This window comes from Pipra filicauda, unplaced genomic scaffold (genome assembly GCF_003945595.2).
Source record: "Pipra filicauda isolate LSUMZ 115617 unplaced genomic scaffold, ASM394559v2 scaffold113_size4260070_pilon, whole genome shotgun sequence".
NCBI classification, from domain to species: domain Eukaryota; kingdom Metazoa; phylum Chordata; class Aves; order Passeriformes; family Pipridae; genus Pipra; species Pipra filicauda.
In genome coordinates, this window is record NW_024103585.1 from 921983 (window position 1) to 943884 (window position 21902).

General features: G+C 36.6%; 1 protein-coding gene and 1 long non-coding RNA gene across 5 annotated transcripts in view; one reads left to right on the plus strand and one right to left on the minus strand.

Moving 5' to 3' along the window:
* Positions 1 to 21902, plus strand: part of GRM8 (glutamate metabotropic receptor 8) — a 329218-nt gene that overhangs the window by 278312 nt on the left and 29004 nt on the right. For all 4 annotated transcript variants that reach the window (XM_027742595.2, XM_027742591.2, XM_027742593.2 and 1 more), the window contains one exon: positions 5225 to 6160. In XM_027742595.2, the coding sequence (XP_027598396.1) occupies positions 5225 to 6160 (936 nt within the window). The remainder of the gene's footprint in view (positions 1 to 5224; positions 6161 to 21902) is intronic.
* Positions 187 to 8676, minus strand: LOC113999277. Its single transcript, XR_003544796.1, has 4 exons — positions 8561 to 8676; positions 4229 to 4376; positions 2294 to 2326; positions 187 to 358 (listed from the first exon to the last, which is right to left on the minus strand). It is a non-coding gene; the product is annotated as an uncharacterized LOC113999277 (long non-coding RNA).

Consider the following 21902-nt stretch of genomic DNA (forward strand, 5'->3'; position numbering starts at 1 on the left):
TAATAATAATGCTTAAACTATTATGAATAATAGATACAGAGCTAGGCTATCCCAGTCCAGCTGACTTAGATGAGTCCAGATACATTTAGTAATGAACTTTGCCTTGTCATGTATCATACTGTAGTGAACAGCAGTTAGATGACACACAAAAATTAGGGTGACAAAATAAGTCTTCTAGAAACCATGTTTACCCAAGGCTATTTAATAATCTGAGGCTTGCTCAGGTCTGAGAAGTATAAAGAGTTTTGCAGACCCAATCATTAAAAGCTGAAGAAACGCAGAACTTCTTAATTCTTTTTTGGTGGCAAAAAGCCCCTTCTTTTCTGTCTTTCTTCTGTCTAGCTTTGGCCTCTTGATTCTGAAAAACACAGTCCGAAAGACTGCTCAGAGACTTTTTTTATCTTTAAGCAGCAAGGTATTTGTTTATTCAACGTTGGGAGCAAGCCAGCTCGCTCTGGACAAACTTGCTCAACTTGAAAGTGCAAAAGCAAGCTATTTCATAGACTTTAGATACGTGGTTACATCATTTAACATACATATTAATAAGTAGGCTAGTCTCTGGGTGGAGTCTTTCCAGACATGCGCAGTCTTCTACTGGGGGGGTCTTCTCCTCATGCCTTCATCCCTCTGGTGGTCGCCATGGATGTCTTTCCTAATTTGACCTCTTCAATTAGGTGACCTGAATTCTTCAAACTTGCAAAATCCTGGCTCTGGGCCTTCTAGATCTTTCTCAAACGTCTAGGTTACCTAATTTATTACTGTGTGTGTACTACTCCTATTTTTTCTATCATAAGGCCTTTGGTCCAGTGAGCAGAACAGAACATGATATTAACCAGTGGTCCTAAAATGTTCTTCCAGCAAAACAGGTATTGGGGTTTCTTAGCAGGCCAAGATATCTCAGTTAACTCTTTTAGGCCTGGGTCCTGTTTCACTCTTTGTCAACTTCTTTCTCCCATGAGAATCTTTGCAAATGCGTGCCTAAAGTTAAGTTCCCCTGAATTTAGTTTTTGAACTTTTAGATCACGTTGGGTCAGGTTTTCCAAAGTATTTAGATTATGAAAACTGGAGATGGAAACACAGTGGGATTTTCCAAAACACCTGAACAGATAAGGCACTTAACTCTCATTTAAATTAATTAGCTCTATTAAGTTCCCCTTCGCACTTTTGAAATTTCCACCACTAAGTGTTTATGTCTATATATAAAATTGTGATTTTCTGAAGAGGCTGAGCATCCAGCAACTCCCTTTAAAGTGTGGATATTACAAGTTTTCAGTAGTTCTGGAAATTATACAGTGTCTCTGGTTCTATGTCCCCAAACGATCCTCCTTCTCTTTCTTGTTTCTTAACAGTTTCTACTGTCATTTATTGTCTAAAGTTAATCTCAGAGAAGAATTGAGATCAATAGTACTAGCACATAAAGAGAGAAAAAGAATGACATGAGTGCATCTTCTGCGTGGGTTCTAGAAGTTGGGACCCTTGATATGTACATTCAGTATCTGAAGAAACTGGTAGAACTTTAAGACCATTGTAATTGTGTCCTGTACTGGATTTACTCGTTACTTTTATATTATGCAAAATGATAGATCACAAATACATTACAATCAAAGACTGCTGCAGTCTGTGGAGAGCTGGGAGTGCACCAGATGACCAAAAGTAGTATGACTTTTCAGTTATTAACTATTGCATATACAGAAGCCCCTGACAGACCTGTTTGGGAGTAATAAAAGCACACCACACTCTGAGGTATAGTTTCCTCTGCCCTATACTCTGCCTCTACTAAAGTATTGTTGAAATAGCAGTCTGAGGGTGTACACACATTAGCATTTTAGTTTCAAACAAGAGTCTGCTTTTGAAATGAATCTACTAATAATTCCCACTTAGCACACTTGCTCATAGTAGTGTGGGTCTTGGGCCTTGTGAACTGGATTGCTGTTGGCTGAAATGAAAACAGGATATGCTTTCCAGAGGGACATTTATTCTTTGTTAATTGTTGCCAGTGTTCAATTCACTGAACTACATCAAAATTTGGTCAAAACAACCTTCTTCTGCAGACTCTAATTTCAAATACAGAACAATGTTAACGCCAAGCCCGCAGTTAACACCTTTGCTCTGCTGGTTGGTTCTTGCTGTGCCACGTTACTTACTAATGTAGCTATAAACCGAATTGTCAGATAGTTGTGTTAATGTGAGAATCCCATCTTTCCACCCACTTCCAGAGTTAAAATCCTACAATACCAGAATTTTCTCAGATATGCAGGTATCTTAAAGGGATTTCCAATTTCCAAACACTGACCAATGTTTCCTGGGAATATATCTTCTCTTTCTTCTGAAAAATAAAATGAAATAAAAAGCTCATGAGCGAGAACTCATAACATTTTTCTTAAGAGCTTCTTGAGAAATATAGGTCACCCTAAATATGTTGTTTTGCTTAGAAAAGTAATCCAGACAACACAGATTGTACAGATAGCTTTTATTCCCTGTACAATCCACCTGTCCTAGCCATTCATTCTGGTTATTCTCTACATTTAGAATTTTTTATGCTTTAAGAGTCCATTCTTGTTTACATTGTTCTATCAGTAACCAGCTAATAGCGCTTATATTAATAATTAAATTATTAGGAAAAAAAGTTTCTTTATCCAGTGAATTTTCCAACATTCATAACTTTATATTTCCATGCTGGAAATTATATGTTTTGTAGTTTATGTGTCACATGTACCAGAATTAAAAACCTAATATGAGTCTTTACTAGTGAGTTTCAGAAATAGGAATTTATTAGCAGTTGTTGCCAATGGGATGGATATCCTGAGGTACTCTAAAGTTTTGCCAACCAGGAAGAGCTTTTAAGCATATTTTTAGTCAATTAAAATACTGTCAAGACAGAAGTATGCAAAATCATAAATAGCTGTAAAATAAAAGGATTTTCTTTCTTCTCTCTCCCTCTCTTCTTTTTTTTTTTTTTTTTTTTTTTAATTAAGGTAGGAACTCTAGAGACAAAAAGGAATTCTTTGAACTTATATAAGCCATGGATTCACAGTACAGTAAATGTGACTTTAGGATGCTTAATGCCAGATAAGAAGCACTGTAGCCTCATGGTATTAAATGCTGATCTGGTACAAACTCACTTTACTACTTCAAATGTGTTTAAAAACTGGACACCTTAGCTTTATCCTGCCAGGCTTTCTGCCAGATGAGATATTGCCTGTACATGCCATTCTAAGTTTATGCTGGATAAGGTGTTGTCTGCTCTCCTGGTGATTCTGTATTGTGTGTTATAATCTGGCAAATCCATAGTACTGTTCTTTTCTGAGTTATCCCAAACTTATCCAGAGATCTGGATTAATGAACATGCCTACTGTTGCCCCCTTTTTTTAGTATGTGACTAAATCACAAGCTTTGTATTTATTCTCCTAGCAACAGGAGTGTGAAGGAGAATCTGTCTTTCCTATCACACTGATTTCATCACAACATGTTTTCTCTCATATCTGGTAGATGAAACAGCAGGGGTTATGGGGGCTTTGAGAATTTCAGTGATTAAAACCTGGAGATTGTAACACAGGTGGACATTTTCTTAGCATGTCAAATACTCTGCTGGAGCTCTATGAAAACTGTTTCATGCAGTACTGGGTTATTCTTGTGGGTTTTAGGAAACTAATTGCTTAAATGGCTTCCTTTTCCATAGTCACCAGACAATGTATTTTGTGTAGTCATCACAGTCCTTGATATAAAATCTTGTTAACTTCTGTGGCTTCAGGACCAATCCACTCTCACTGAAGTCCTTGATAACTCTGAGGGTTTACAGAACTGGTTGTAGGAACATTTCTTGTCTCCTTGTTACTGTGTGGTCCCTTTTTTGCCCCTTTGAGTGGAGAATAATAGTGATGCACAGAAGAGAAAAAGAGCCTGTCTGCTTTTTGCAGCTTCATTCACCCTGCACAGTGCTGTAACTGATCCTCTGGCTCTCTGAGGAAGGCAAGAATTGCTGGCAATGCTACATTGTGATTTCCTCTCAAATCTGTTAAACATTTCTGGAAAAATAAACTTTAAAGGCTAAAATTATCCTTTTTGATAAGCTGTCCTCATTCTGTCCTCCTCCAGAAGAAACTAAAAACATTCCTGACTGAAGTTTTGTTACTGTTGTTCCACTTATAAATAAAACTCCAAATGAAACAAAAGTGCTAAGTACTTAATAGGCAAGAACAAGGAAAGCCCTTTGTCCTTGAGAACTCACCATCTAACAAAGCAATGAAAGGTGGGACCTGGGAGCAGCACAAAGTGATTCTGGTGCCTAAAACCGGCTCTTTACTCCATGCATTGCTCTGGTTCACTCAGTTTGACCTCTGCATAACATGTTTTTACTAAGGGTAGGCTAAGGACAGCTGGAATAAAACAAAGTGAGAATTTAAAGTAGGAAATGCTTTGAATCCATGAGTTTCATATTCAGATTTTGTTTGTAGAGCATGCAGGAAGAACAGATAAGTGGATGAAAAAAAGTATATTTTGTTCATGTGCTGCTGTGGAGAAAGCTGGGATTTATAAAACAAGAGTGCATTGTTCTGTGCTACAAAAGGATCCTCGGACTTTTTATATCAGGAGAACTAAAGTAGTAGTCATGATATCTTTTTTCCCATTATTATTCAGAAAGCAGTATATACTCATTTTAGTCTTCTAGAAATATACACAAAACACTCGAGCATTTCAAGACTTGAGAGGTGGAAAAGTAAAGGTATCCACATTTGTGGAAGAGGTGGCATCACATATCTTTTTTTCTTGCACTCTTTGTCAGCTGATGCAAGGAGATTTTAATCCATTTCTTTACCGTACCAGAAATTTCTCTGAAGCTCACATAGCCTTATTTTGTAATTAAATGTTTGAGAACTACTGATATTTATATTTGCATGTGATTAACTTTTAAAGCACTGTGTACAGGGCTTTTTGCTTTTAAACTAGCCTGGAGTCAATAAATATCTTTACAGATGTCAATTTGGTCAGCAGTAAAGAGGTAAATAGAAACTAATGACACTCATCAAGCTTGTGGCATGGATTTATTGGACACAATCATTTAACACTTTTATAAAGTCAATGCAACGGAAAGAAACAGGTTTCTTATTATGGTAAACTGTATTTGTGCTGTCAGCATGAAGTGATTTATGACAAACCTGTGGCCAGGATTAGGATATTATAAATGAAGGAAAATAGAAGTCTCATTAATTTTTTATACCCACAGGTAGAAGACATGCAGTGGGCTAACAGAGAACGTACTCATCCAGCATCTGTCTGCAGCCTGCCCTGTAAAGCTGGGGAAAGAAAGAAAACTGTGAAGGGAGTGCCCTGCTGCTGGCACTGTGAACGCTGTGAGGGGTACCATTACCAGGTGGATGAATTCAACTGTGAACTGTGCCCCATTAATAAGAGACCAAATGCCAACCGTACGGATTGCCAGCTTATCCCTATAATCAAACTGGAGTGGCATTCTCCTTGGGCCATCGTGCCCGTCTTCATAGCTATTCTTGGTATAATTGCTACCACCTTTGTGATTGTGACATTTGTCCGGTACAATGACACACCGATCGTCAGGGCCTCTGGCCGGGAGCTCAGCTATGTGCTCCTGACTGGGATTTTTCTCTGTTACTCCATTACTTTTTTAATGATTGCAGCTCCAGATACAGTGGTCTGCTCATTTCGAAGGATCTTTTTAGGACTTGGCATGTGTTTCAGCTATGCTGCCTTGCTTACCAAAACAAACAGGATTCACAGAATATTTGAACAAGGCAAAAAATCTGTAACAGCTCCCAAATTTATTAGTCCAGCTTCCCAGCTGGTGATCACTTTCAGCCTCATATCCGTGCAGCTTATTGGAGTCTTCATCTGGTTTGGTATCGATCCGCCTCATACCATCGTAGACTACGGAGAGCAGAGGACACTTGACCCAGAAAATGCCAGGGGAGTCCTCAAATGTGACATTTCAGATCTTTCTCTCATTTGTTCCCTTGGATATAGTATTCTCCTGATGGTTACATGCACTGTTTATGCTATTAAAACAAGAGGGGTTCCAGAGACCTTCAATGAAGCAAAACCCATCGGATTTACTATGTACACAACCTGCATAATTTGGTTAGCTTTTATTCCAATCTTTTTTGGTACGGCCCAGTCAGCAGAGAAGGTAAGTTATATATTTACATATCAAAACATTACTCTTTTTCTATTTTCATTTCTCAATAACTGCAGCATTACAACATTTCCACTCTTACAAATTAGTAATTTTGAATGATAATTGCAAACAAACTGTCAGAATTCAAAGATAATAAAATGTATGTTTCAAAAGGTATGTTTCCTATATATTAACAGAAGAAACTCGACGTGATTGTAGTGTGGCTGGCATAATAATGTTGACATTTCCTCAATATATTCTTAAATGACTGTTTCTTCGAACATTTGTTATTGTCCTTCAGGGAAGCTCTGGCCTATTACATAAAGCACTATCAATCTTTGTTATTATCTACAGGTCTGGTAGAAATGGTTGCATTTCAAAAGCCTAAGAAGATCAACTTATATTTGTCAAAAATAATGAAGAAAAATGCTGGGACAGAATGAAAAGAATTACTTTTCTTTCTGGTTGACACACAGAACTTAAAAAAAAAAAAATGAAAAAAGAATAGGAGGAATGAATAGTGAATGAAGTATATGTAAAGTCATATAAAGTATAATTCACTAATTATTTTCCCAGTACAAAAAGAAAACATTTTCATGATAATTTAATAGGAAATGAAATTATTCATACTTGGATGGTTAGCAGCACAAAACACATCAGACATTTAACTGTCCTTCTCTCAGTTCTAATGGGAAGGCAGAGGTAAATGTCGACTGTGAGTTTTTATCCACCTGATAGTGGCAAAAATGACAAGTTAGGTAAGAAAGGGCAATAGTACTAGCATCAATCATCAAAACTGCAAATATTTGAAATAGGGAAAATCTTAAAAATAAGAAATTAAACTCATCAATCTTTTACATAAACTCTTGTTTTTCCTTCTAGGAGGTGTTTTTTACGAGGTTTTCAAACATATATTTTAATTTAACTGGAAAAGTCAACATGTGTTCACTTAAATTGTGCAAACATTTGACATGTCTCTGGTTTAGAGGGCACCCTTCCCTGCAGAATTAAACAGTTCTGTATACTTTGATAAAACACTTGCTAATCCAAGTACAGAAATTGTGTGACAGAAAAAAATATTTTCATCACTAAAAATTGGAGTAAGCAGGCCTACTGAATTGGATCAGGCCTATTTTCATGGCTCTTTGGATTAAGTTAGGGGAAGTAAGTACCAAAGTAATGGCTTATCACAGATAGAGTAAGTAAAATATTCCCATTTGACATAGGAAAACATGGTTAGGTAAATTGTTTTTAACTTCTGACTATTTTGTATGTGTAGGCTTAAGTCAGAAAAACGCTTTGTTATATAAATGTGTGGTGCTTTTACCAGCTTGGTTCAGTCAGTTCTGTGGCAAGTATCTGAGCCAGAAGAATTGAGTCTTGAAATGAAAAATATTTCTTGGCTGGCAACCATGCAGTGGCTTTGCAGTGGTTTTGGTTTACACCATTGGTTCACCTTGGCTTGTAGTAAAAGATGATTTGGATTTTACTTCTAAAGACAAGATTAATGAACACCTCTTTGGAATTTCTTTTATGAAACCCAAGGCTGAACACATAAATGATGCTAAATCGCACAGCTTCTAATACTAAATTTCACTTGCGAGTTACCCTTTTTTTTTTTGCACGTGATTTGTTTTTCTTCAGATAATGACTTTCAGGAGGGAAAAAAATGCTAATAAAGTAGCTATGTAACTAAAATAATTCTTTTGACAGTGCTTCTACCTTTTGCTGCAAATAAAAACATGCTTCCACATAGTCTTACAGACATCATCATAATAGTTTACATATTCCATATAATTAAATTGCTTCTCTGAATAGGACAAAATGTAATATCTTAATGCATACTGTCTGATTAAACTCCAAGTTTCTCAATGAATGCATAACACTATAAGAAGCATCTTAAAAACAAGCTAATATATTCTATTACATTTTATTTGAATTTTGATATTATCATCTTTTTGAAAGATGAAACAAAGGAAAAACTTAAACACACTTTTGTTAGTGCTTTAAGATCCCAGGCTCATGCTACAAGCTCCTTGAAGGGGTTTTACGTAAAAAATATACAAGGCTCGAAAAATCTACCCAATAGATTTATTAAAAGGGCCTTCAGTTCTTTTTATACCTTGAGAGAATGCATGGGAGAAGATGCTACACACGTTTCTTGGGAGGTCAAATAACATGCTTTTAATGGTAAACTTTATAAAATAACATAACTTGGCCAAAGTTCAAAGGGCAACATTCAACTAAAATAAAGCGTTTCACAAAACATTGACTTAGCACATACTAACCCCACTCAATTTAGCAAAATTCAACCCATTCAGCTCTAAGTTACCCAAATATCAAGAAAGGAGATCAGGAGAAGAAGAAGTACAGGAAGAGAGAAAGAGAAAAAGAGAGAATTATGGCGATTACCTTGAGTCCTGTGCAATTCAAGCTTCCACGTGTCCAGATGGTAGATACCAGATCAATAACGACTGGGTCAGAACCACCTTGTGGGGAGAATGTGTGTGTGTGTGTGTGTGTGTGTGTGTGTGGAGGGGGAAGGGATGAGTAGAACCTCACGGAGGTGGGGTGACATCATATCCCTCATGGCAGCCCCTGGAACTCACATGAGGAAGCCCTGGAGTATCTGTCAGTCACAAATAACCCAGGAAAACTTCAACACACCACACGACCTGGAGCCCCCTAATCCAGCTCAGATTGGCAGGACAGTGAGGACACTGCCCCTCACCCTGGCCTGGAACCCCAGAGAGGCTGGTGGGTCAGAGGCCCTGCCTAGAGGAGTTGGCCATAGGGACCAGAGCAGATAGAACCAAAGGCATATGTTTGCCACGTGTCGTGACCTTGCCATCTGGAAGTGTGAAAGCTGATCTTCCACAAGAAGCTTCCAATGGTAGCTATATAATCTGTCTCTCCCTCTTTCTCCTTCTCTCTTCTTGCTCCCTCTGCTTCTCTTTCTTTGCTCCTTTCTTGATGCTTTGGGTGTCTTGGAGCTGGAGAGGTTGGATTTTGATTTAAGTGTTGTGGAGGAATTGGATTTTGACTTATGTGTTGAGGACTAGTGTGTGCTGGGTCAGTATTGTGGTGGAACATTTTGTCTAGCCTGTGTGGCACCCTTTGGAACTTCTGCCAAGTTCCCTCATTTTCTCCCCTAAAATATCAATAAAAGTACCTCTTGGGAACAAGTCTGAGGCTTATTCTCTTGACACTATCTCAAAGTATTAAAGAACCCTCTGTATATATTTTTAAGTAAGACTCCTGGCTGAGCCCATGAGCAAGCAGCTCCGGGGCTGGAGTGTTACACGAGACAGTAGGGCCGTGAAAATGTGGACGCTTCATGGTGTTGGTTTTATTTGCTCTGGCCCCCTGTGGTCACCCTCCCCAGGTGGGGTTCCCGGTGTGCCAGCCACTCCAGGGTGGGGTTAGGGGCTCCAGAGGGTGTGATGTGGGGTAGAGCTCCTGGCTGCACCAGTGATCCTCAAGAAGCCAGGAGGGAGGGACAGCACCATTCCACCTTGGCAGAACTCAATCTAACCCCCCCACACACAGGCAGAGTTGTTTTGAGCCAGTGAATTTCTTTCAATCCATCAGAGTGCTTATTCACATTGCAGTTATTTAAGAATCCTGAAATTATTTTTTTTTTATGGCTTGAGTTTACTCAGAGAGAACAGAACAATAAAAGCTGGGGATCTTAAAGTACTGTTTTAAAGCAATGTTTCCTTTTGTGAAATGTTGACAGTAATAAAATTTAATATGACATTAATTACCAACTACTTGTACTTCCAGTTACTAACCTTAGACACGCTTCTGTTTGAATAATAAGTAGTTAAAATTTTCAAAATGTTTTGAGGAACTCCAGTTTTCCTAAACATCAGCAATACTTACAACAATAGCAGAAGTCATTAAGCACTTTTTGAAAGAGAGGTTGTACTTAATTAACTATTCGGTGAACACATACGAAATAGCAAACCTACTGAGAAGTTTTTTTTTATTTTTTATTTCACTGTTCACTGTATTTCCACTGATAAAAAAAATATGACCATTAATGCTGAAAACAGGTATCTAGAGCCAAGATTCAGAGATCATCCTGGAAAAGTTAACTTTACATTTAGTGTCCTTGAGATCAATTTCCAAAAGTATAAATTTGCTAAGAGATTCTGGATAGAATCTAGAGGGGTATAAACCTGTCGACTCAGCACAAATCCATAAATTGAGTGCTAATGTCCATCAAACTTCAAATATGTATGATGAAGGTCATTTAAATAAGCATAACGACTTATCTGCAGACAGACTAGGAATCTTGATATGTTCTTGCTGTGAAGCACAGAATGGGTAACTCCTGTGTTTCCACTGTGCTTATGAGGATCCTTGGGTCTTTAGCTTGTGAATACAGCTGAGTTAAATGCCTGAATTTGCATGCTGTGTCATATCCATAAGACAAAACATAGTAAAAGTTAAGGTAACTTGACAATATGCAGTGGGAATATGTTGATTTATAGTCTTGACATTTGTAGCATTTTTAACAGTCCTTTATAAGAGATGCTGCTCCTATTCATTCATATTATTATAGTTTACATGTAAGTTTAAAACTAATATAAAATTGAGAAAACTAGTGTATCATATTTAAGAAATTAAGAATCATATATATATATATATGGATAATTAAAAAAAGGTAAAAATGCCAATCCAAAATAACCTTGTGTAACTCAAGCTTGGTGGCTTTTATGGATCTCCATGTTTAATGATTTGTCTTAAATCTCAAGCAGTAGAATATAAACCCTCTGTGTTATTAAACATGTCATTTTTAGATTTTCATCTTTACAGATGTTCTGCAGAGAAAGTAAGGACATTGATTTTAAGTCCTGTGTGATTTTTATTTTTGTCTAATTCATGACTTTGTCCATTTATGTTCATGCCTGTTTTGGCAGCAGCTGCTTTACGAAAGGAACCCACTACAAATAGTTAAATTATTCAAATGTGTCATTAAACTGAAAGAAAAATGGACTCCTAAGACATAAACCAATTTTCTAATACTTACGTAAATGTCAGTAACGTGCTTTAGAGGCAAGGGAGAGAAATTCTGTGAGAAAGCATTCTGCGAATATAATCTTCATCTCTGTCATGCATGTGTACCCGGCAAAACACTGGGAGTACTGGGATCATCTGAGATAGAGATGTCTGAAATGTCATGATGACTGGAATGCTACAGAAAAAAAATGCTGAATTTAGCTGAGTGATTAAAATAGATGTTTGATGAACGTCTGGGTAAAATAAAGTTAAAATGGCAGACTGCGCAAAAACCATCTGAGGATAGATGGCTGTCTAAAGTACATCCCTATCTGATAAACTGAGCTTTGTAAATTTCCTTCCTTTCAACATTTTTGACAGGTGGATAAATCATGTTTATTTACAGATAATAAAGCCATCAGTTATTATAATAAACTGGAAATACTCCGTTTTGAATGAGAAGATGAATACTTGTTTCCCATATTGAGAAAAAAGAGAGGTTGCACTGTCTGCTAAGGAAAGACCATAAAAATCACTGCATAATATCTTCCTTCTCCTCCAACTGGAAGCAGTTGCAAATCTAACAAGACAGATAAATTTTAAGGTATTTCCAGTTATTTTGACAAGTCTGACCTCTCTTTTCATAACTGCAGTATAGGCAAAATAAATTGTAACATATGGTAGAAATCTTCCCATAAATTATTATCCTTATGATTTTACTATTCCAGCTGTTATCATGTTGGATTTATTGCTCAATGGATCTTATACATAGATCCATCTGGTTTTTAGTAACATTAAAAGAAGTTAGAAACAATACTAAAGTTATTCCAATATTAATATCTGACCTGTAAATTACTGCTGTAGTTGTTGATAGAAAGAAATCCAGGTCACAGTGGGAGGGAGAGGTAGTTCCAGTAAGTTATGTAGTAAGATATGTTCATTAGCTTAAAGAAAACAACTACTAATGGTAATTCAAGTAGCGACTCCTTACTTTCCCCACATTTCTACAAAATTTATGCAAATAGTCTTCTTTGTGTGTGTTTATACTATGAATCCCTGTATTCCTGTGACTGTAAGAAAAGAAAGCATCTAAACAATTCCTCAGTCTGAGCTGATGAAGTAGACTGCACTGTTCTTCACCTGAAAGCATTCTCTTCTAATCCTGATCATACTCAGAGATCTAGCTTGGCAGTTAGTCCATGCGATACACATCATAGGAAACAACCTAGAAAGGCAACTTATCATTTTAGTATTTCTTTCATTTTATGAATAATGTTTGGCTTGATTAAACTAGAAACTTTGCTGCCAACACTCTGCATATCATGAGGATTAATATGAGGAATATTTGGAACAGTTTCTATTTTTCCTTATTACAGGAAAGAAAGTTAGAAGACTGCTGAAGCGATACTTTCCACATTCATCAGTTTATCATTGTTCAAAACTCAATTTCTGTACTCCTAATTTTTTTTTTTTTCAGAATCTTTAGAATAGGGGAGGACCTACAAGATTATAACAAAACTATCAGCACTTGAATTTTTTCATGCCTAAACTACAAGTCTCAGGAAACTGGGCTTGCTTAGCCTGGAGAAAAGGAGGCTCAGGGTAGATCTTATTGCTTTCTACTTTCTGAAAGGAGGTAGTAGTGAGGTAGATGTTGGTTCTTCTCCCAGGTAACAAGCAATAGGACAAGAGGAAATGGCCTCAAGTTGCTCCCGGAGAGGTTTAGATTGGATAGTAGGAAAAGTTTCTTCACCAGAAGGGTGGTCAAGTATTGGAACAGGTTGCCCAGGGAAGAGGTTGAGTCACCATCCTTGGAGGTATTTAAAAGATATATAGATATGTCATTTAGGGACATGGTTTAGTGGTGAACTTGGCAGTGTTAGGTCAATGACTAGACTCAATGATCTTAGAGGTCTCTTACAACTCAAATGATTTCATGATTTTATGTTTTGGAACAGAAAATTAGTTAAAATTCACCAGATTGTCTGATAGAAATATCCCTCCCTTTCACTGGAAATTGTATGTTAAGAAAGAAGATTTTTGCGATGTTTTCTCATTTCATGTTTTTCCAAATTAAATATTTTATAAGCTAAATTGTTTCTATGTTGGTAATTTCCTCAGCTTTTTCACCTAATCCTTAGCAGAAATTAGGATTTTGTTTTTCTGCTTTAGAAGCAGAGTGTTAAAAAAGACGTAAAAAAGAGTATGACTGAATTGCAATTTATTGCCCAACCTTCCTATGTTCCCTTTCTGTCCAAGAGGGAAGTTCCTTGTTCTTTGCTTATCCATGAAGCAGCATGTTTCCCTCCAGCTGGTGAAGATATTCAGTGCAGGTCAGGTCATGGCCCTTGCTGAGTCCTCCCAGCTGGCTGAACAAATGGTTGCAGCAGCCCCATGAATCTCTTCTTCCCTCCCCAGCCCTTCATGAGCTGATGTAAGAGGAAAAAGGAGTAGTCATACTTATCCTATGTGGCAGCATTAACTGCAAAAGCTACCTCTAATTAGAAACCATGTAAATACAGAGATCCTCTTTTCTTTCAAAAGTTGCTTTGTGGGAACCCATTCCAAGAGTTATTTCTTAGGAAAAGTATGTGATTAGAATCACGAGTGAAAATTACTAAAAGAAGTTTCTTAGCTAATAAATGAGACAAAAATAATGGATTAGGTTATTTAAAATATTGTAGGCATTTAGAAAGGGATTTTTTCAGCTTCAACCTTTTCTATCTTTTTGAGTTTAAATTGAACTTTGGAGGCAGAGCAGTTCTGATATTTAAAGAGCATAATTTCACAAGTTTTAAACTGTTTCCACTTTCTTAAACTGAAAAATGTTAACTGTACTGTTAACTGTAAAACTAGCTATGCCTTTAAAAAAAGACAACCCACTTATGAAAACATTTCTGACCAGCTTTCAGGCCAAGTACTGACTTTCATAGAAAATACTACTTTTTAAGAAAATTCTAACCTGTTTAGATTTTCTGTTGTTCAGCATAGTGAATACCTGAGTTTCAGCAAGTGTTCTTGCTAAAGTAGGACTTTGTGCAAAGCTACTGCATACATAATTTTAAAGACTCACTTTTATTGTTTTAAGATATGCTTATTGTCTTTAGATTGCAATTTCATTTCCCTGTTTACTTTTATACTAATTAAGCTACTATAATTTTGAGTATGTACACTGAGCACTGATTTTAATTATAAGTTTGTTTGGAGATATAAGAGAGAAAATGCCAGCTTTTCTAAAAAAGAGGTGGAGTATTTAGTAAAACATAGCCTTTTTTTTTAGTGAAGTAAGATGCTCATGTGTGCACCTGAAGGTTGTAAAGCCCTTTTCTTTCCTGCATAGTTGAATGTCTGTTCCAGTATGAGCATTGAGCTGGCATACCAAGTTGTGTACATTGAAGAGATGTGCATCTGCCACATAATGGAAAACACTAGCATTTTGCTTGTCTGACATGTTTGCTTCTGGCCCCATCATGAATGATGGCTTTTCTCCCAAAGACAGGAAAGAGCTGCCAGAAAAATTAAATTTGTCTGTGATCAGCTCCTTATCCCATCGTAGAGAATGTCAGAGTCGGTAAGGTAGTTGAAGATGGTCTTGTGTGCTACAGAATTTTAAATAGATCTTTTTGGCCACTTGCTGGCTTCTGTGATAAGTAATTCATTCTAACTGGAAGCAGAAACAGTTTTGTCAAGCATAGATAGCTAAATAACTCCTCATCTTTTTTTTTTTATAAAAGAATGATCAATAATCACAGAAAGTTTGTGACAGACCACAAATGTTTCACTGAGATAATTTGGAAAAAAAATTATGCCTTATCTACCGTATTTCTAGAAATCAGATTCACCTCAAAAAAATATTGATCTTTTGGCTCTGATTTCTCCAGTGCCAAAAATCTGGTTGTCTTCAACAAGTGTAGTTAAAGATAAATCCTTCCAGCACTTACAAGATCTTAGGTTCCGGGGGCACTGTAAGGGCTGATTTATTTACATAAAGCAAAACTAGTGATAACACAAACTGTAAAGAAAACAACTTTAAGAAAATTTATCATTTACTGAAAAATTGTAAGTAGACAGGAAGAGGGATTTTTTTCAGCTAAAAATGATATGATAAACCCACAGATTGGGAAAAAAAAGGTATCAGTAATAGGAAGTTAATTGGAACTATCTTTTACACTTTTACCCTTGTTAAGACAAATAGAAAATCTTTAAATAAAACACCATCTAGAAATTGTGTTGGAACTATTTCTGGCATAGTGTTGTGAGATTACTTTTACTTGCTAGCTCTTGCCAAGGTGGAAGCAATATGTAAATAGTTTTTGTTGTAGCTTTAACAATGCTTGTGCCTTACTGAAAACAAATAAACACATGTATGAAAGTCAAAAAACCGAACAAGCTGAAAATGCTTTTAGCTGGGCTTTGAGTAGATATTCAGCTTCTTGTCTTTCTTATCTCCTACTACAGTAATTCCAATTTTGCATAACACTATCAACATTTTGATCTTACAGATAGGCTAAAATGCTGTGGACTGGTAAATTGTCATGCATAGGCTTAGTAATTAGTATAAAATGCCCAGCAAAAGTGATAATTTCAATACATATATAAGCAAATTCTAAAAAAAAAAAAAAAAGACTTAAATTGGTTGTACAAAACTAATTTTTTTTAAAGTGTATCTTTCAGTCTACAGTGCAGCTTCTTGACAGGGGATAAAATAACAATAGAGAGATCCATATGAGCTAATCCAAGATGATCAGAATTTAACTGTAGCAGAACATTATTTTTTTATACTAATCTAGATAAAAACACAATAATTATGAAATATCTTCTTAACTTTGGACATGCATTGTCAGTGCGTACTTAGAATTTTAATTTTTCTCTTACTAAAATGGTACTTTCCAGACTTGAGAGTGATTTCATAATCAGTCAATTTACCAGAAACATGGCCCTAGTAGAACAGTCAAATTATTGTTTTCATGGTGATCATTAAAGTCATGTTCACTTGATATTGTGAAACATATGAATGGGGTTAAAGTGATGTTATGAGGCTTGTTGCTAGAACTGATGATACAGCACCTGCATAAACCTGTTTTTTACAGAAAACATCCTCTTTTCTGCCATTGTACAATAAGAATAGCTGAACAATGAAGAGAAGAAAGGAAAAGGACTAGATTTTCATTTTTTTTAACCCACTGAACTCAAATGGAATAGATTAACAACAGGTATTCACAGGTATTGTGAATACCATTCAACAGGTGCTGCAGAACATTTCCCAGTTACAAATCAGCAAGGTCAGGAGAAGACTAGTTGAGAAGTAGGGAACTATTTAAGAGACAGTGTTCAGTGGGAAATTGTGGGAAATATTTTTAGATCTGATGCTAAGGAATACATGACATTTTGCAGTTTCTTTTCTAGTAAGTTAGCAGTCATAATTGAGTGAGGTATAGCAGAAGAACTCACAGCAGGCAGATCATCTATCTCCTAATCTAGTCATCAAAAAGACGCAAGCAAACCAATGTGGCATGATACTGAAATTGGTCCCAAAGCCCAAAACTGCTTTTCAAAAAGTCTCTGTAAGGGAATTGTTTGCACCATTTGTTTTCCTTAAGAACGGGTCTACTGAAAGTGTACTTTAGAAGTCCTACATATACAGTGCAAATTATGGTACAAACTGAAGCAGCTTCCTCCAGAACACATCACCTTATATCCCTTTGAACCATCACACTGCATAAAATTTCATTGACCACAAAGATCACAAATCTCCATCAAGGCTTCCAGATTTCCAAGTTGGAAATTTCTCTGCCATTCCCTCCACACTATTTGCCTTGTAATGAGGCTTGTAATTTCTTTGTTTCCAACCACCACCAAAGCTATAACCTTTGTCCTTTTCCACCTTCATTTTTTTTGCTGTTTAAATCCTCTCCTTTCCCTGTTAACTTACTTGTCCAATCCTCTCTTATTTCCCTGTGAGCTTGTCCAAGATAGAGCAGTCATTGCAGCTAGTGCCATCTTTCTTCTTATATCTAAATATGTTACACACATACCATCTTACATTCAAAATCCTAGTTCTCTTCTGTGTGACCTAGGACTTAGACCCTCCACACACTCCCTGTTTCACTGCCTCCTCCCTCTCTCACTCCGCCCCTCTCTCATGCAGCATCCTCAAATTTATCCAAGTTCTAGTTCCTTTATTTAGTGCTCTATCTCTGAAGGGTTTGGATAAAGCCACAATCAAATAAATGGGAGTTTTGCCAATATTAAGAAGCATTAATGCCCCAACTACTCTTAACTCTTCCTTTAATCCTTCCTCTATACACATCCCATCTATGTTTCAAGCTACTGGAAGCTTTTCTAAAGGGACCTGTGTAAGTTAGAATTTTGGGCATCTGTGTTACATATGGATCTAACTGGGGAATTTGACATTGTATTTTGTTTATCTAAGATATAGGTCATATTTGACCTGACTTTAACTTGAGCTGGCTATTCTATACTTTTGTGTAGTTTTAATAAACAGCCCATGTGTATTTGAATTCTCCTGCATACCAGGAGAATGGCATAAAAATACATTGCTGGTGGTTCTGGTTTTCTAAACACCTAAAACAGGAAAAGTGTCAAGTACATTATGTCCTCGAACGGTGTGATACATTGCTTTGCAGTAGAAGTTTGTGAGCTCAAAGGAGGCATAGAGGGAGGAAAGAGAAATATGTGGTGTACTTTCTCCTGTCTCCCAGGCAGGGATGTAACAAGCAGATCTCATTGACTGACTGTTTCCTTTTTTTTTAGTGTTTCCCTTTGTACTCATGTAGCTCTGTATGGTAGTTGGGTGAGTTTCATGCTAGACTGTGGGCTAGAGGGAAGCACTGTCAGTTGGCATTGCTCCAGCTGCACTTGCTCTGAGAAGGTGGATCAGAGCCAGGCATTTTAGGATTTGACTATATCCATTTTCTCTCTAGGTAGCCAGAATATACAAGGAAATGTCAAAACTACAGTTGAACATGCCTTTTCTCTATGACATAAGTTAATGTGGTTTCTACACCTCTCTGCTGGAAAAAGTTATTTGTGTTTCAAAACATTGACAGCAGGTTGAAGATCTACTTGATAGTCTTTTTATTTTTTTCTTAATTGAAACGAAGACAGTTTTAAGTGCTGCCAGTTTCATCTTATTGAATGTACTAATACCTTGCAGAGCACTGTTTACTATAAGCCTAATTAGTAATTTCTGTCTCCTCTACATGACTAAAATAAAAGCTTTTGTAAAATTATACTAGACTTTTTATCTACTGAATTAAAGGATTAAACCTGATTTTAATTGTCATCTGAATACTAACACAAGCTCTTTGGGCCTCTTTGTGCATGGATGAACAGACACATTCCTCTTAATGTTAAAGCTGTTGTGCACACATATTGACAGAAGACTAGACCCCCGTGTTGCAAAGTGAAACCATCGGCACCTGTCCAACACATGTAATGCCTGAGAGTCAAAGCCGAGACCTATTTTTACTGCAGTGAGTGCTACCATGCTGTTTAAAATGACGGAGTATAAGCAAGTAACTTAGATCTAACCTGTCAGGTTAGCCAACTGCAATGTGTTTCTGAGCACCAGAGTGCTTATTTTCTCAGTGATTTTTTCCCTTTTTTGTTCTAGTTTTTCAGCTCTGGTAAACAATATTCTCTTCCTCCTACAAAGCCACCCACTTGGGTGAAGGATATTTCACAGAGGCCCCACACTCTATGCTTTTACGCTTGTTGAAATCATTTTTTCAATATATTCAAAATTCATCTTTCTCTCTTTTTTTCTCATTAACCAAGGCCTCTTTCACTTATTTTGAAGAATTCCGTTCTCTTTCCTTAAGAGGTTTAAGTGTGCATGTTTTCTTATTCAGATGATGACTGCGTTTTGCTCACAATCTAAAGTGTATGCGTAATGTCTGTGTTAAAAAGAGAAAAAGGAAAGAAAGTCCTCTGTTGCTTCCTAGAAGCTTAAGTACCTAGATTTGTCAGAGAACATTAAGGAAACTAGAGTACATGTAATTTTTAAAGACGAGTCTTGTTGTCCTGTTTCTTCACTCAGACAAGTCATCCCCAGATACAGTCTATTAAAAGTATACTTGTCTGCAATTTCAGATATCATGTCTTCTTATTTCAGATGAATAAACAGCTGTCTAATAGGAGATGTAGTTATTTTACAAATACGGAAAAAACATTGAGGAAATGTTTTAACAAACAGGTTGTTTGTGTTTAGGGAGCAGGCTGGAAAGAAGCCGAAGAAAAGCCTGGTTTTCTTGAAAAGTCTAGAAATCTACTATTTTAATATGTCCAAGACATTCTGCAAGCACTTGACTTCCTAATCCTAATTTTGTATCTACTAGACATATACAGTTCATGCAAAGTCCAGCCCCTTAATTCTATGTTTATCTTTTGACTCAGTATGCATGATAGACATTCTTCCTTGTATTTGTTACATATATTCAGTTGTGTTCTAATATTACTGAAGAATTTTGAGAAGAAACAAAACATCCAGTAGCTGTTCTGGAAAGTTTATGAAAGCAGCAGGTTTCTGTTTTCAGTGAGCAACTTTTCTGGACTTTTTTTCCAATGAGTGACTAGATAAAGATTGTCATGAAAGGTCTTCTAGGACTGCACAAGGAGAAAGTTTTAGTAAAGGTTTGCCTTTTTATTTCTGTGTTCTGATTTGGTTATGCAAATGAGGAGAAACTAGCTGTCAGTAGACGGAAAATCAGATGTGGTAATATTGAATTAATTCTCAGCAAATGGTGTTTGGATTGCTTATAATATTAATGAAGGTGGGCAGGACATTTGGTGGAGTCACTGTCCTGAAAGTTTGCCATTTGGACAGAATTTCACATGATCGCTGTACAGAAAACATTACTGCTTTGTACCTAGATCCTGATTTTTTTTCACAGCATGAGAGTACCAGGTCAGTGGTCTTCACCTCTGTTCCCAGTATTCCTACAAATCCAGGCATGAAGCTCTACTTTCAAATTTCAGTTTAATTAAGAGTTTTCCATTGGATTTAAGATATGTTAAGCCACTTTTTTGAGTCTATGAATGAGTTAATACATGTGTTTGAAGACACACTTGCATACCCAAGCCATGCAGGGTAGTTTTATAGCAAACATTGCTTACAGTTATATCTAATTCCATGCTCTGACCAGCCATTATGACATGGTCATCGGAAGAGCTATTCATCGAGAACTAGAATGGAATGGAATGGAATAGAATGGAATGGAATAGAATAGAATGGAATGGAATAGAATAGAATAGAATAGAAGTAGAATAGAATATTCTGGTTGGAAGGGAACTACAGCAATCATTTAGTCCAACTACCTGTTCACTTCAGAGCCAAATTCAAACACAGTTCTGGAGATTCAGCAAGATATTATAATTGTTTTGGTACCATGAAGTCCAATGGAACAGATCAGCACATCAATTAAAAAGATTAAATTCATTAGGAGTTCTTTTTGGTTATGTATTATTTCATATCACACAGGACACTTCAAAGGAGGCAAAGAACCACAACTACTGTACTGGATTATTTGACAAAACCACATCAGTAGATAGTTTGTCTAGTGTTCCTATTTCTGCTTTCAGGTAATTTTTTATAATAATTGAATTTCCATTTTACCTCAGAATAAAATCTATGCAAGCTGACAAAGACACAAAACAAAACCCTCTAGTTAATGCAGTATTTTCATAATTGAAACTTTCATGCACCCTTAATTTTGGCACTCTGAGACATAAATTCTGTAGATCTTGAAGTAGCTTCCTCTTCTTTTTGACTGTGCCAAAGAGTGAAAGGGAAGGAGCAGAAAATATCAGTCCTTGTTCTTTCTTGAATATATGGGCTGTTGAAGCTAGTATTTTGGACATGAAAAACCCAAAAATGGAGCACAATAGGAGAAGAGAAAGGATTGACTAGGTGTATAGAGAGATAATATGCTATAAATTCTGAAGGGAGTGGGTCACCTGTGCACGATCTCTTATGACATACTGATGGCAGAAACATCTAAAAAGTTTATTACGGCTTTGGATCATATTTTTCCCTAAGAGAAAAGATTATGCTATGCTGTAAGATGTTGCCACGTTCCAGTGAACTTGTATGATAAGTTTGGCTTCTCACAAAACAAGATAGAACATGACTCCTAAACTGGTCAGAGGAATAATTTCTGCACAGCACTTTGTGCCACTTGAAGTACCTGGAAGAGTCTAGGAAACATTACTTCCTAGTGTGGATCTCAGTGTATCCCTACAGTGTGGTCAGCCACTGTGTGCAGTTATTATGTGATCAATGAAGCCTTCACACATCTATGTTGTTTAGTAGAACATAAATGGATGGAATTCAATTTTCTGAGTTTGGACTACCTTTTACAGAAATATAGATACCTGAAGATGAACTGCAGATCTCTCACCACTGGTAATGTGAAAGAGCAAATCTAAATGAACAAGCATAGCAGACCCAAGTCCTACCATGCATTTTAAGATCAGTATAAAACTCTACATAGGAGGACTTGAAGGTGGTGAACAACCTTTCTGGGTAATATTGTGTCCTCTGGGATGCAGGGTACTCTGAAATGTCACAGTGTTGATCACTTGGGTTAGACAGCTGAAATTTATAGAAGACATTGTCCAATTATTAGTGTGTGAAATCTTTGTAAAGAAAGGAAACATTCTTTATTTAAAATAAAAATTAAAAATCAAGGAAAATCATCAATATACAGGACACATTGTCTACATC